At 40.9% G+C, this 17,153-nt stretch overlaps 1 protein-coding gene and 1 long non-coding RNA gene across 7 annotated transcripts in view; both read left to right on the top strand.

Annotated features, from left to right (window-relative positions):
- The first annotated feature begins 2,961 nt into the window (after nt 1–2,961).
- The window catches only part of LOC111254980 (sphingomyelin phosphodiesterase), a 38,089-nt gene continuing 23,897 nt past the window's right edge, over nt 2,962–17,153 (top strand). For 2 of the 6 annotated variants that reach the window (XR_015317481.1, XM_086975415.1), the window contains exons 1-2: nt 11,223–11,299; nt 13,316–13,535. Coding sequence is in view for 4 of the 6 variants with exons in the window: in XM_086975415.1 (XP_086831541.1) it covers nt 11,238–11,299; nt 13,316–13,535 (282 nt within the window). In the remaining 2 variants the exon portion in view is untranslated. Of the gene's footprint in view, nt 3,380–4,293; nt 4,372–11,222; nt 11,300–13,315; nt 13,553–17,153 lie in introns of those variants that run through there. The other 4 variants (XM_022816508.2, XM_086975416.1, XM_086975417.1 and 1 more) reach the window with 4 other exon arrangements.
- LOC147754682 (uncharacterized) lies at nt 11,306–13,272 on the top strand. Its single transcript, XR_015317493.1, has 2 exons — nt 11,306–12,577; nt 12,750–13,272. It is a non-coding gene; the product is annotated as an uncharacterized LOC147754682 (long non-coding RNA).

Here is a 17,153-nt window from a genome sequence, read left to right as displayed (position 1 = left end):
AGCCGATTTTTTTTGTGTTTAAATGATGCCTAAATCAATAGTTTTTCAATACTTTCTGGTCGACAGTATTTACGAGGATTTCTAGAAGTCCAGCGGGTTTGCTCGATACCGTAATAAGTTTCCTTAGGAATACTGAGACGTCGTTCAAACCCCTGCTGCATTGTCTGAGATACGATAACTGTCAGTTTCTTTCGAAGATACAACTTCATCACAGGCTCGTCAGGTGCTTTGAATGGCGTCTAACGCTTTTGACAGCGATACAGAATAATTTTTACAAATTCGAATGTTACATGGATCAAAAACGCGATGCTACGGCGTTTCTTGAATGTTCGCCGTATTCCACAGGAGTGTACTAAAAAGTATTATGGGACTTCAAAAATTAACCGGGGATCCCTTCGAATATATTGCATACTTTTAGTAAGACCATAAAAAAGCCCTCATAGCATCATGTTTGCTTAGTTGGTACTATCACTAGATCTAAAAGTACCACAAAAAACCTTTGTTGATTTTTTTGTGATTCACTACAGCTTATTCGCTTGAAACCCATAAGACGTGATTCGGGTGAACGGCCCCAATTTTAAGAGGCACAAAAATATACTACCTAAAAAAAGCGTGTCGTCAAATGTCGAGCCGTCATGTAACAACGTCATACTGCAATATGAGATGAATCTTTATCATATTTCATACCGAACAATTTAATACGTTATACGTAATATTGGCACAAACTGCCACAGGACGTATTACGTATTTTCAATAGCATATATATATATAGTACCGAGCTCGTTTTCCCGTATGCCGAGAAGCGAGCCCCATTTACTAATACATAACGGGATGAATAATACAGTCTTCCGACTAAAACGGCTGTAACAGTATGTAATGATGCTTTATCATCATTTACTCTACTTACATGATGACGATATTGGATGTTCACTTTTAGAGCTAGACTTTCCCACCAGTTGCCGTTGATAATAGAATACCTACAGGTTTAATATAGGCTTGATATATATATGTATTTCGTTGGCCTGGTAAATGATCTGGGTTGATTTTTGTTTTTGTTCGAACGTTATCTATACCCATTGTAAATTTAGCGTAATACTTAGCTTTTTCCGTTAGCTAAAAAAAGCATCCCAAATAAGATTTTCCGTGTTAATTATTAAATGTAATATCTCATCTTTGCATGCCCTCTTAAGCAGCGATGTGGTACTATTAAATCATCTTGAACTTGTTCTCGTTCCGTTATTTGCCTTACGGCTAGTGTATGGTCTACCCAATTGCAGGGAGAAGGTACTATTTTGCGGAAAAATTACACCACCCCATTCTGGTGACAATTTTGTTTTTGATTTCTAACATATATAAAAGTATATTTCCGCCGCTTCCTTGGACGCCGGTCTTGGAAGACATATGGCCGTTCGGGTATCTCAAGCTAAGTCGCGATATGTATCGTCTTTTAGTTGGTTCATTTGATCAGCCTTCTGGGCCGCTTTCTACCCCACTCTAATGAATTATGTAACATTTTTCAAGAAAAACATAAGTTCACCGTCGAGCCTTTCTTTCTGTTTGTTACAAATGGATCTATTGGTTGACTTTGCTGCATTTCGTAATTCATCGATATTTTAAATAATCGTGTTGCTCGAATGCTTCATGCGGAAACACGCTGGTTCGTTGTATGGCCTGTTGTGGTAGGTCAGTTGTTTGGGAAATTTTTCCTTGTCAATGGTACATAAATCAGAAGAATCGTCCTCAATGCTTCATCTAGCGTAACATTGACTATGTAAGTTGTACTAAGAAGTTAAAGAGATCTCTGTTTCTGAACGGTTGACGTAGTTGGTGGCAAATTATGGAATTGTTTCGAAGGTCCGCGTATGCGCTAGCCTCTCCTTGTTATCTACTCTTATTGTCATGTTTTTTTTTTAGTGCCACCATCGAACTTCACCTAGTAAAGCTGAAATCGATAGTAATTTCTGCGTTTTGTCACTTCGTTTTAATCGACAAACTGAAATACGTATTACGAACCCTTATATACATACACCTTGTCCTAACACAAATAAGACCAATTTTTGTTAGATGCTTCAGATCATAAGTATTTTCAGTGTCTGCAAGTGTGGCAAAAAATAGCTTTTCCAATTAATTTCGTCCTTTCACTAGGTAAAAAAATTGTCCAGGCAGCGCAAGGTATTTATATCATGTGCAGTGTGAACTCCGCGCTGAAGAAGACTGTCTGAACGTGTTTTACGAGGTTTAGTAGTGGCATCTTTGAATGACAAACTGTGTCCTGACCATCGGCCATCTGAGACTAAGAGGGGCCGAATGAAGGCAGCTGTAACTATAGGCAGGCGCTGTAGAAATATGAATCGAGAACACTTTTACCTACACACAGTTGGAACACGAGTGCCCTATAAGCTGAGCTAATCATACAATTTTTGATTGGCTCTAGACATTCCGCCCAACACCGAGCACGCAACACGCAATCGCAATGATAAGTTTCTATGTAGAATCGTTACCGGTGGCGAGAAGTGGTGCCTTAGCATCCGAATGAATCAAGCGCGGGAACGAATCGGACACCGCAGCTCCAAGTTAAGTCAGAATTTTTTCCAAAAAAAGTACGACTTGCACATGAAAGGTCTTATGCACTGGAAATCTTATACGAAATAGAGTTTTGAATAATGAGCAAATGCTCGATATTTGAAATGTTGACATTTAATACGCCACTGGCTATTTAACAACGTAATCATAATCAACCTGTGTGAATCCATGATCCTTTCCATCAGCGTTACATTGTATCGTGTTTAGCCGTATATTGTCGAGGCGAGGGTGTCAGTATGCCCGATCCATGTGTGTGTGTGTGGGTGTGTGTGTCTGTGTGTGTGTGTGTGGGTGTGTGTCCTCGAGATGTGATTAAGAGCGCCACCTTCGTGCATCGTTCTCATAAGATGGTAGTTCTCGTTTACGGGACACGTTGTGAAACCGCTATCTCGTCCGCTAGTCGTGCGCCATACAACAACACTGCGTACGCCTTGAGCTAATACCATATGATTAACAGTATGGAAAGAATCGGTGTAGGAAAGGGAAAGGCGGGGATCGGCTGCTGACAGCTCGTTCGAATATCGCCTTAAACTTATCGAAAGCCAAAAGTGTTTGAATGCCTCTCAACTGATCCGTGTTGTGTCACACAACTTTTTAGTTCGCCACAGCTGAAACTCGTGCAGTTTCTATTAGTAGTCGAGTTGTGACGAATTAGCTCAACCATGTAGAGTCTGCATTTCGTGACGAAGTTCGGATACTACTAATTGAGTACCTATCATTCATTGTATTGTAGTAACCGGTTGAAGTGGATCCCGACTTTCATACATGTCAACACTTCAGGCTGTACTGGGTAAAGGTAAGTTAACTCTAAAAGTAGTAAATAGTGAGGTATACCGTCCATGCGAAATAGACGCTCGTGTCACAAAGTGTTTACACCTTAAAGTCACTATGGACAGCCGTGAATTTTCCAGCGACATAATAGTCGCTTATTCGGCAGAAATAGAATGTTTGCTCTCTGACTAAAACGGTCGTTTGTCGATAACGACCGTATTTGCTTCGGAAGCAGCTTAAGTTTTTGAAGCTTCTAACTTGCTGCTACCAAAGCGATCGAATCAATCTAGTTACGTTTACACGAAACTGAAGGTAGTTATCGTTAAATTTTACGTCGACTATATAGGGGCTAAGAGGGAACGCTCTCCACATGTATAGATACGAATCATAACCTAACAATGTCGATAAGCCGCTTATTGCCGTTACGCTGGCTGGCCCTTAAGCTGATAGAACTTTCATAATTTGCGCCGCAGGCTATAAACTAGTTACTGTTCCATCTATAGTCCAGTATTGCAATGGGGATGTCTGAAGCGATCGGTCATAGAGAAGCGCTTCTAGCTACTTAATGAAGGCATTAGCAAATCTACAGCATTTTGCTGAAGATGCAATGGCTTCGAAGTGAGGGTTTTATAAGTCAGTTTGCTATGGTGTGTTTACCTGTGCATGTCTACCTGCCACTTATACCATGCAAACGCTGCGTTCAGTCAGTCATAGACACTCACGCAACATAGGCAGAGTGATAACAGCACAGCACAAGGGCTAAGAGTCAATAGACAGGAAAATGATTTATCAACGGCTAAATACTTCGTAAACAATCGACGTAAAGACCGTCGCAACTTCAAGGCTCTCACAGGGTGTAAGTTCCGTATGTACGTAGAAACATATAGCTTACCATTTCGTACATTTTAGTGACGCTACGATTATATCTTTTCATTGCAGCCTCCCACGTTCAGGGTTCGAAAACGACAAAAAATATTCATCCCATCTATTCCCTCTCTAAACCTACTATATATAGGTGTAAGTTGGCTTTTTCGCGACAGAAGTTTTATCCGCGTACGTAACGAACGTTTTGTATATGTGTTGTATGCAACGTCTACTTGAACTGTTTCTCAGTAGAAAGAATGATACAAGTTTTTTACGTCTCTGAAGTAAATCTTTGTTGTTATTTGAAACTCGCATCTATTTTCCTGTACTTTAATTTCTTTTATTTTTATTATGAAGTTCTATAGTGGTATAACTATGATGGTGGTATGAAGTGGTAGAGAAAATGATGTATTTGACTAGGCGCATGAGCGTATGTCGAAAAGCTTATTTTAAGCATTTTATCGTTTTGTCAGTATCGACATACATGCCACCTAACTTATCGCATGTACTTACGTACGATAACTATTACTAGAGATGCGAAGTTTATTTTGGCTATTGCGACGTAAGCCGGTCGCGGTGAGCCTCGCTACGGCATCGTAATAGGATGCCCGGTAGCATAAACTGTTCCGTAGAAGCCTGGTACGTAGTTGAACGGCTAGTGTTATTATCAATTACACTTCCATATTAGATATAGATTGTTTTAATTCGCAGAATCCGCGACTATTTACCGCGTCAAGATAAACAACATGTCATGGTATTGTCTCACGGGTTTTTCTATCTGATACTAATGGAAAAGCGACGATGGGTGAAAAAAAGCAGCCAGGAAATGTTAGCGGACATACGCGTCTGTACGTATACGGAACTGGGCATTCAAGTCGACAGCGAGTATCATGACGTTAGCACTGACGTCAACTACTCTAAACACGCTCGTATAAACTAATTAATATATACCTCATATGAGTGCCTATTATAAATTTGTAATGTGTTGTCTATCCTGGAATAGTAAATTGATGCGTTTATACGGGAGATCATCCGTTATCGCCTGATTCCACTTTTAATAGGAATTATTCACCGGTAGAATGCAAACAGTGTTTCTTTGTATTTTATGGTATACCGGTAATGTAATTCTCCTATATTGTCTATAGTAAATACCTATTGATTTAAACACAGCGATCGAGCGACTCTTTTTGATTTAAGCGATACTGGCCACGGTCACAAGCTGGAATATGTGCATAAAAAAGATACACGACGAGAGAACGTACGTTCTATATATATATATATATATATATATATATATATATATATGTAAAACGACGTAATTTAGGTCTGAAATGCGTGCAGACACACGTAAGAACACTTTTCTGAAAGATGGACTTTTGCCGGCATCCGATCAGTGTCAAATAGAAGGTCATTTATTACGATATCATCCAGACGAGCAGAAGAAAGGAAAATCATCGGAACAGCCTTTACACCGAGTTGCTTTGCCGTAGGGCGGTATCAGCACTGTCTATGCATGAACCATATCGACTCATACAATGTTCTGTTTAACTGCCTAGCCCTCTTCGTTGCAGCACTGAGAAGTGTTCTTCCGGAGAAATTTTCAGCTTGACAAAACCATTGTTGTGACTGTTACCTTGGTATCAGTCAAAAAATACGTGCGAAAAGAATCAGTTCCGTCGAATAGAAAAGTGGGCCTCACGTAAGAAAGAACGGAATAGTGGTGCAGTTAATGGCATAGTGGCGCTGACTATAGGCGTAACGATGGTCGCTCGTATTCTCTTCCGCGAGCAATACCTCTACGAATGTAGCCTGCCCTCGATTTAAGGCTGTATGTATAGCGGTTTGTATAATGTATATAGTGAAACCTTAATGTCGTTTGCTTATCAAACAACAAATACAGTATCTGTATATTTCATTTATTTTCGAGGGTGCGGTAGCTTTAGTAATATTTTTAGTTCATCATTTCTAAGAATTTCTTTTTCTATAATATTGTAGGAGAAAGACACCTAATAGATCTAACACCTAATAGATGGAGTATATAGAGGAGTATATAGAAGAGGAGGAAATAATAAATGATGTATTCATTTAATCGGAAGCTACATAATTTATAGAACTTGCATTTAACTAATCCCCTCAGATAGACTATAAGATTAGTCGCAACATAACGTCACAATGTAACGAGAACCTGTAGTGCAGTAAACCTAGTTCCTTAGCCTTGCGAGGCGTAAAATACGTTTTTGTCATTCACTTTGCAATAAAAAAAAAAAAACAATGCAGAGAAAAATTAGCATTGCTCGTCTTACAGGCGGCTTTCTGCACACGCCCGCAGTCTTTCCCTTTTTCTGATGCGTATAATGGAATTCACGAAAGCAAAAGCTGCGGCAAAGCCATCTTGCAGTCTACTTACGGGTGAGCCGCATCGCTTTGACAAATCGTGAGCCCTTTGTCTGGTCTGTTGGGTCCGCTATCGCCTCCTGCCGAATTTTCAGTCACGGTCTTCATTTATAGCCCAATTGTAATAAGTTATCGCTGGTTGATTTCATACTGAATTGGCTGGCCGGCCGGCCGGCCCTCTCACTGCTCCCTTCGTTGCAGTAGCTGAGTGAAGCGGCGTCCTGGTTTCTAAGAACGAAAGGCTGGAAGTTTGCTACAGAAGTGCTAGCCAGTTTATAGATGGTGGCGTTTTTACCCCCTACTATCGACAATGGCGTGTGATGTGATTGACGATACAATATGCACAAATAATTCGCTGCTGGCACCGCAACACGAGAAAAAAAGCGTTATCCGACGCTTATTTTCTGTACGTTAAATGTATAAATTACGTTATGTATATTTCATACAATTACATATGTGTGTTACGTATAGATCGGCCAGGATTGTTTTGTCAACGTTGACCTATAAGAATTTCATCAAGGTAAACATTATTATCCGAGTTTCTAAATACAATGGACGCAGTGGATGATGCCTAAACGTGTCAGCCTATAAGTTCGTGCATAATAAGTGGATTTTCACCTTTTGATTTTCCATGAAGCAATACTGCGATAAATATCGCGGTGATTTTTCTGCTCCAAGTTCCTTATACTAAGACCTTTACTGTGATAGGTATTCGCAGTAAATCTAGGTAGCTGTATCGAGGCCTATTGAATATGGAACGAACCAGCTTCGGTAAACCCGCGAAACATCATCAGCTATTGGCGTTGTTATGAGCGTAGCGATCACGACGAATCTCAGATAGAGACAAAATTGAGATTGAAGAAGGCAGCTTGTACGCAGTTTACATGTCGATCAACTAAAGCTCGAAGGGTCCATGTATATCGGTTATGAAACGTTTTGACGCCTTATCACTCGTTCCGTGGCATCGTTTAATATATTCATCATATATTTAATGAATTCTGTATTACGATACGCGAACCATCTCGCGTCTCTCACGTTTTTATTTCGATCCATATCATATACGATTATAGGTAGGCTTTATGAAAGTAAACGAATGAACAATGCATATCGCCAATTCACTGCTATCTTTGAAATTTCCCTTCTGGCACCACCTGAGCGATTAGATTGCCCCATTAATCCGTACTGGTTGGCTCGGTATTTTCCATTGATTTGTGATAACTGCTTTACCACGTATACCTACAAGTAGTGGTGTAGCGAAAACTAGAAGTAACCAGTATCGAGTAGCGCGAAACTCAAGATATGCCCGCAGACTAGCGGTCATGAATTTGTGATGTCAAAAGAAGATTTGAAGAAGGTGTCAAACATCAACAGTCTTCACTTGATTGACTGGTTTTTTGATTTTTTTCAATGGAAATGACAAGTGCACTTGTACGATTTAAGTTAGTCGATCACCCTAGAAAATAATAAGTCAATCAAAACACATTTACTATTCAAAATAGCTAATAGTTTGACTCATTGAAACATGTTATGTCCGCCTTTCAAGCACCTTTCAGACTTTGAAAGGGTCATGGTGAATGAAGATGAATCATTTATCCATTAAAATGTGTGTGCGTAACATCGGTCCTCTATTCTTCTGTCCATCGAAAAGCTGTGCACCCTACAAACTTCTTTGCCGCGTCGTTTTTCTTTTGTTTATCTGGCCGTTTAATCTAGATGGGGTTACGGGGCTGCGGGTTTGCGTCCTTCGGTTTGAGCTATCTCCGAGGCGCAAGCCGTTGAAGTTGGCTACTGTCAACGCTGGCTGCGGACCAGAGGCGTCTGCAGCAGTTACTTTCTGAACGACGCTTTCGTCGAAATCTGGCTCGTTTTGACTTCAGAGACGGATAGTCACCGTGGAATGGGAAAAGCACAGTCAGAGATTTATGGAAGGAATGTAGTTGTTGATCTAAAGCAAATTCGATATTACATACGTTTACGGTACTTATCTCTTTTGCATAACCAAAGAAAGCTGGCAAAACAACGCGATATTGTACTGTTGAGCTCAGAGAACTCATTATTACGTAGAGTACGTATTCGTTCATGATTCGACAATGGAACCATCGAGTTCGGCCTTTTAAGAGGCTTTCAAATGGAGTTACTAGGTCAGAAGAACTATAATGTCAGTTAACGGAAAACCCTATTAGGTCAGCTGTCCAGCTTGGCACGTTCATTAACTCCTGCATAACTGCCATTACTCATCCAAACTGACGCGTCACAATGAAGCAGCGCTACGATAACTGACAGCCTAGAAATCACGTTCGAAAGTTGACAACGATGACTTGGGCCTTGTAAAATAGGACAATCTATTTTCACTTTTCATAATCTCAATTGAAATTAGCTATAAATTAGGAATATGGAATGTTGAGGGCAGTTTTTCTAGTTTCGTCTCCATAATATAATCAGCGACCGATACAAAATTAGAATAATTAACTTCCGTTTCGTCGTCATGAAATCTGGTTAGTGCGCCGCATTTTTGTAAGGACAAGTCTTCTCAAACTTAGCCTAGCGTTAGTTGGGCATCAAAACGAAAACGACGCCTGTTGGCCTGATACAACGAAGGTTAATAGACTAACTCATCTGCGTCAGTCAGGCCAAGGACACCGAGATATCTAACCGTTTTTGTACCGATCCATTCAGTCGGAGGCCTCTTCTACACAACTGCATAGGCTGTGCGACAATCCCTGTTAGACTGTGCAACAATGTTTTCTAAATTCTGGACTACAGGTAACTGTTAGTATAAACATGTGTAAAGTTCGTCCGAATATCAAATGCATGGTGTTTGTATTTTGTTCGAGCTGATTTAGCATAAATCAAACTTACTTCAATAAAATAGCGCTTCTTACTTAGACATTTTGGAAGACATCCAACAAGATCCTACTCAAGATAACTGTGTCACTCACGCTGCAACAGATATTCAACATTACTTTTGTGCCTATCCGTATTTTCTCATATTGAAAAATAAATCTAACACACGACTTCAAAGGGCTGATATTAAGCTAATATTATTTGCGTAAAGATGGCTTCACGTAACCTTTAGAGGGGTAAGCATAACCCTAATATAGCTATACATACATATATGTATATATAACCGGCTCGTGGGTGGAAGCATAAATAAAGAAGGAAAGCCCAGAAGCAAACATTGTTATTTTTCAACTATCAAATACCTTCCCAGTCCACCAAGAAGCGCTAATATTTATTATAGTACCACTAAAAGGTGAAATCTGCGTGAAGGTAATAGCTTCTTGACTTTGGTACACATTTGACGTATATTACTTAAGAGTCTCCGTGATTGCACAACAACAATTGCGTCAGTCGAGAAAGCGCGGCCGCGTGGAAGAGACCCTACTCTTTTGTTGTGCTTCGTTTAGTGCCTGTAAATATACGTCGTGAGAGATAGTGGCCGATTCACGGCCTTCGTATAAAATTTGTTTTGCGCATTAAGATGGGATTATCAAAAACACTTTCCATGGTGTCCGGCAACCCAAAGATAGCACGCAAAGTTTAGATCTCTTAAAAGTCGACTATCCATTTTGGCTGGCAACGAGATATGAACAGGAAGTTTTGTCGTAGAGTATAGTAACAAATAGTTTCTTCGCTAGTCCTTGGTCCATCTTGCTGGATTTCGAGAAATAGATCGTCGATTAGCTCGGATGTTCTCACGACAAATGTGACTGATAATAAGAACACAGATTTGGTACTGGCTGGAAGTTTTCGATACGCTAAACGTCGCTAAAAAGTTTGTACGCTTAGAAGACCAACGCGTACGTGGAGCAGATGGTTCGAAGCACCAACACCAGAGTCAAGACCGTGGCACCTACAAGCGTCAGTATAAAGCCCGTCACCGTTTAAACAAACTCTTAAGCAAAACTGTAGCCTTCTATAGGACTAGAGCTGAAGCAGACTGTTAAGGAATCATCCTTTTTCACCGATAAGCTGTCACCCTCACACGCTATTAATTCACCTAAGATATGTTAATAAGCGAAAGGAAGAAATATTTGCATGTTGAACTCTTATCAGGACCACTTCAAGATCAAAATTTCGGCAGAAATGTTCAGCAGTATTTTCAAAAGGTCGCCGCTTAGCGCCTTTTTGTAATGAACTAAAAGGTGTTTGCTTTTAGCGTGTGCCTTACCAACGTTGCTGACCGTCGTATTTTAGGACCGCTAATCAGAACGTGGCGGAATCAAGCGTATTGGAATGCCAGTACGTTTCACTAGTACAGTAAAGGCTTCCAAGTAAGTGATGTTTGAGGATTGATAAATTGGTTAAGCAAAATTAGCATGATTGCCCGATCGAAAACGTCTAGACCTTTTCTTGCCAGAGACACATGGATAGAAAACAGCGACTGACTCACACGAATCTAGTCTCTACTGCAGTCTACTACAAATTTAATAAACGCCTAATATTTTGGCGGGGTATGAAACGAATCTAGATTGGTGATCGCAGTATCAAGCACTGGCTATATGAGCATCTGACGTCCAAACTAAAAAATCATTCACGCTTTGAGTTTCAGGATATTAGCAAATAAATAGAAGGGATGCTGTACAATTTTAAAACAGGACTCTGTTGCAACGTGTTACCGGCCAATGAAGAGCCTTACATTTACGAATCCACAATCATATTTTGCAACCTGCGTGAATAAAGAAAGGTTGTATTTACAAAGCCACTATTAAGTTACTGATCATCATATAAGATGTTAGTTAATATACATCTATATCAAAGGAGCGGATAGCATCTGAAAGAATCATATATCTGCATGACAATTTACCAATTTCTCTTAATTCCTGATGTCTGTTAAAATCAAGAAAATTTTCACACACGTTAAGAGATAAATTAGTATTAACGCTCCATGGCCCTATTGGGAAAGTTTACGTGCGCCTTACTATCCACGCAGCAATTGACCTAAGTTTTTAAATAAAATAATGCCCTTTACAAACATCCTGAGGTGTCTATTAATCGGTAGTGCCTTTAGGCTACTGGCAACATTACAACCGGCCACGGAACTACTAGCCGTAAAGTTCAAAGTGATCAGCCGGAGGACATATGCCGTCCAGCGCAAAAAGTACTTAAAATAGCAGGAAGCTATTTCCACAAGCGAGGCTGAACGGAAGGCTTATGGCTTATGGAATGGCTTCGAGCCCGGAAGCCTGCATCTCATGGCCCCACCAATAATTATCGACCATTTTGTTGGAATGTTCTCATCTAGTGATACCGAACTTCAGGGGGCTTCAACGGTCCCCGCAACGTGGCATGAACCGATAATGAGCATACGAGAAAGGCTAGACGAGGGTTCTCCGTCCTAGTGACTTGAGAGACTATGCACAAGGAAGACAGACGAACCGGACTGCCAACCTCAAAATCGTTGTGGAGTTGGTCCCTTGCTTTATTCATCAACGTCTTCGTCCTGGACTACTTCGCCCCCATTGACAGGATGCAACGCTTCTTGTTGTCCTAAAAAGGCATAGGCGACTCACGCCAATCGCACGTGGGTCGCCTATAAAAACGTATACTATACATTCCCGAAAAACAAAATTACAATTGATGATGGAGATTCGAAGTTGCCCGCGTTCTTTCTTTCAGACTTCGGGAACGAACTGGGGTGATTTTTTCAATATAGCTTCTGGACAGTATACATAAACCCATAACTATAGTGAAGGTTTCCCTCGCGCAGACGATTTAGGTACGCGAGCAATCGTTCCGTATGGAGACAGGGTTAGACTCTGTCGTCTCGAAATCGGAATTGACCATCAACTTAATCATATCTGAAGCTATATTTCTCGACCAGACCGCTCGATTCGTCCGCCTAGTGCTGCTGATCTCGTATAACGGCCAAATTTTATTTTAGCATATTGCAGAAAGATGCAGAAAGGTTTCGATAGCGTCAAGCTTTCAACACCCAGCCCCCTCGATCGTCTTAGACAGCTTTGTGAGTTTCCGACTTTTAAGCTGCGTAGGTCACCGTTTACGGAATTAGAATAATTTGAGATGGAAGTCACGGTTAAGAATTTTTGAGCGCTTGAATCGAACAAAAACCCCATTGCCTAAAAGAGCTTTGAGGTTGCACCGGACAAGCCCTAACAAGCTCGTCTACCTTCTAGTGGTGACCTTGCTGCTCGTCGAGGGTCTCCGTCCCCGTTTCAATTCTAACAGAAACTCGTTAGGTGGGATCGAGAATTCGTGAAGGATGAATTTTATTGATCGTGAATCATGACGAACGAGACCTGAAAAATAGTCACCTGGTTATTGGACATATAGAAACGTATTACCATCGCCTACGCAGAGTACAAGGACTTCATGAACTTCGTTCCATGATGACCATCTTGCAACGACAGTTCTCGTCAGGCTCGTGTAACTGTTATGTGCATGGTATAGGGTACCATATATATGCCAAAATGTATATATCTTAACAATGTTTGGTATGTTAATTGACGCATGAGTTTGAAACGAATATCTTCACATCGCGTAAAGAAACCATTATGAGAGCTTTAGCTGGAGCAGCGATTTAGGGTGATAGAATACTAAATAAATGCACGCATACAAATCATGGAGTTTGGAGGTAACCGGCTGTAAAAATTCAAAACAACGTATTTGAAATATAAAGTAAAGATTAAACGAATACGGTCGGTGCTATTCTTCTCTGTTTAACTTGTTTCTCTATTTGCAGAATCCTATCCACCATGCAATTACTGTTGGCCGTCTTTATGTGCATGTGCACCGTTTCATTATCGCTGCCGCGAAGGGAGGCAGCATCGTTTGCCAAACAATTGTTGATTCGAAGATTTGAAGAGGAGAAAACCTCATCAGGCCGAGCTAACAACAACAACGTCACACAACCATCCACCTCATACGCAAGATGCCTACTCTGCAAAGCGACTATTTCCATTGTACGTCGGAAACACAGGTGACATGATTACACAATTCCAGGACATGGAACCTGCGAGCAAATGTGGACACATGTATAAGTTATCCAAAGCAGCTTTTAGCTCTGTATTATCTGTATGATTGTACATCACAGTGTAGCGCTTTGGTAGAAGATATGTGCCTTCCTTATTGATGCTGTCAATATATATATATATATATATATATATATATATATATATAACATACTGTAGACGCACGGCTTGTTACAGCATTTTGCTTTATGTTGAAAATTGACGCAAAAATACGTATTCCATAACAGTTACGATCGTTCAAAATTTTCTTCTCTACAAAAATGGTTTAAACACTTCATTGTAGAAATAATACGATTATGTTGAAAGATGCTTCCACTGTAACCGTCAAGTAGCGCGTACTTTATCGGCCATCGACTGCATAAATCGCTTGAATTATTCGAATTTAGTTAAGGACCTTTAACGCAACCTACTGACCGACCAATGAAAGGAGAGGCTTTGCAAAAACTCGATCCATCCCTTAATTGTCTGAAAACAGCAGGCGAGCCTCGAGGTCCTATGGTTCGGTCGCTCCGACAGGCTTGTTTGGATGTGAGCTTCGATTCTATCACCAGATTCTTAATGACGGATTCAATAGTCAGAGGTAATAGAATATGTACCGCAACAGACGAACTCTCGTCTGAGAGAGACCTTAATTAGACTTTTTTTGGTATATGTTAGCCAGCGGAATTTTCGTTTGAGTTCTTAAGGGACCACAATAATATTGCGAGTCACGCGATCCCGCCAGCGTGCTAGATGGACAAGTACTTACTTCATTGTTTTCATCTACCTTGATGATGTTATCATATATTCACGAGACTTCGAGGCACACATAAAGCGCCTGCGGGAAGCTGCTAAGAGCCATCGATTGCGCGAGCTTGCGGTTGAAGGTGAAATCTCAGAACCAAAGTGACAGCCAAGGAAATTCATCTTGACCCCGGGAAAAAGGGGTTTCAGTTTTGGGTCTCGTTTCTACAGTTGCTGGTTTAGCCGGGATTTTACTTGCGCCGTTACATTTACTAAAGCACAAGACACTTGGTGACTTTGTCTTATGCCATTTCTGGTATACTCGGAAGACGAAGCTGGAGAGGGACAGTAACGGAACCGAGGTCGAGAAGGTTCAGGCATATTAGTCGTCGCCCGACCGATACCGAGACTAGGTGTTATTCATTACCGGGTGCATGGTGCCAGTATGTGTTATCGAGTAGTATGTGTTATGTACCGGCATCGCATGGTGGTAGTAACCGAAAGTATTACATTGAAGCGTGTGAACTAACCCAACGTCTGTAAACATTCTGTCGCGGTACGAAAAAGCGGTTTCGATTTAGATAAGGAAGGATACTTGTCTGCCAGGTTATCAAGTATAGCTCGGCATACATGGTTACGGAGAAAGCAACCCTGGTCCGCCGTTTCAATCGGAAAAAACGATCCCGCTGAGTCACTCAGGGAGAGAGCTAAGCACTTCATTGTCCGGAAAGCATTGCAAGACGTGCAGACGCGCTTATTTGTCAGGCGCTGGCTAGGGTCGCAATCCGAAAAGTGGTGGCCTCGTGTTAGGTCTGTCATCGGTGGAATCAAATCGACGTAATGGCGTCGAATGACTTTACGGAGCGACCAGGTTACCGCTACGCACTAAGACGGCAGCTAACCGTTGGTATGAGAGATGTACAACAGTATATTAGGGACAGCATTCCTGTAGCGTTAGTATTGTAATTTCTAGGCGAATGCATTATGTAAAGGGCTGCCTGATATCACGTAAATAAGTACCGCCAGGAGCATTACATCCGAAATGGGTCCTGCTACGTTAACATATTGAACCGGCTAGTATCAGCACTAGGACGCTTACCTTGGAGATGATTTTGGACATCGCAACGGATGTAGAAGCTAACCCGCTGTGTATGCTGATTGAACTCCCCAGCAGCTTGGTGCATTCTGAAGTCGCATGAGGCTCGTAGAAATCGTCAACGAAGCTGTCATTTTGGCACTACTCTTTTACGCCTAAAAAAAGTACGCAATCAAGCCCGAGCAGGCGCCTACGTAGCCAGCCGTGGACGCGCGCCACTGGCCCTAAAATTCTAATCCATTACTCGAGAACCAAAGCCCTATAAACCATACATATATATAGCTGGCAACAGGACTGCCTCCACACTACAATATATATACATAGTATGTAATAATATAGTAATTTACGTACTTACATATGTATATGCTGTTATGCGGTTAGAGTACAAATCCTCAACCGGTAGCCGATGTATTGTCAGTTTCGGAAAAAGGATTCAGTTTTATAATATATATATATGCTGAAATTGTTTTCTGTAGGTCGAGTACATATGTATGGGTATTTAAGCACAGCGTACTCGAGTTCGTGCTACCATTCATTCCATCAATGCAAAAGTGCCCCGTGTAGGCCGTACCGCATAGCAGATGAACAGTCACCATAGCTCAAAGGGGAAGAGGAAATAGGGGGCTTCTCAATTGAATGTCACAAACGGCAAGTGGCCATCTCCGTAGCTGTATGTAGTGTACACAAAGCGTTACTTATAATCGGAGGGTGCAATTCCTGCAAATTGCATCTTAGATGGTAACGAAAGATGGAACGTCGTTGCTACTGGTTTTACATTGTTCCTGTTACAGCTATTGTTTACTGTGGGCCGTATTACTCAACGAAGCCAACAGCAGAAGCGAAATAGTTGGTAAAGATGTGATAGAACATCCACCGATGCTAGCCAATGGCGGTTGCTTGGAGCAAGATAGTATTTTCTATCTTGCTAGATAACGATGCGCTACGCTCTATAGGACGATAGAAAAACGTGACAAGATCGTTCATTGCCACGTTCGCTTGGTGAAAAGAGTACATTTACCAGCAGCTAAGTGGATGCTGCTGTCCTCTGTAGCACTCCTCCGCCGTTAGGAGAAATCCTGTACTACTGTTGCGGTTTCCCCTATTGAGTGGGCTGCTCTAAAAGCAGTGGATATGCAATTAGGGGGTATATTGTTTTTAATCGAATGTTTATTTCGTCAGAGCGAAGATCTGTCAGCGTGGACGTTCAAGCTTCAATAAATTTAGAGCCCTTTGCGATAGGACAATAGCAATAATAAGAGATGCTAGGATTATCATTTATTTGAAAGATACACAATGCAATTGTTAATAACCCTTCCGGTTTCGAATGAAGGTGTTTGTATTTTGACGCGTTTATTTTACGCGGTATTTAAGCGCGTTTTTTGAGCTTTGATGGTTCCACAAGCAAGTTTCAATATAATTGCCTTTTGTATATCGTATTTATATATATAAATATTTTTTCAACATAACATACTTAATGTTTCTATATTGTCTGTGTGAATTTTAATGTGTTTACAATCAGCTAAATAGTAAATTGTATGCTCCAGGATCTTCACGTGCTCGAACAAGTCAAAATAATAAACGAAAAAGGATCCAGGTTAATTAGGAACTCTATAGGTATCTATAGCAAGGAGTTTATTTCACTTAGATAGCAACTCTCAATGTTCGGTATTTTCGTAGAAGCAAGCAAACAAACAGTGAGGTCTGACATTGTAGGTAGGGCCATCATTATT

The sequence above is a fragment of the Varroa destructor genome, unplaced genomic scaffold (assembly GCF_002443255.2).
Source record: "Varroa destructor unplaced genomic scaffold, Vdes_3.0 BEIS01000007.1, whole genome shotgun sequence".
In the NCBI taxonomy this organism is placed as follows: domain Eukaryota; kingdom Metazoa; phylum Arthropoda; class Arachnida; order Mesostigmata; family Varroidae; genus Varroa; species Varroa destructor.
Note: the sequence above shows the minus strand (reverse complement) of the source record. Positions and strands in the feature narration are given on the sequence as shown.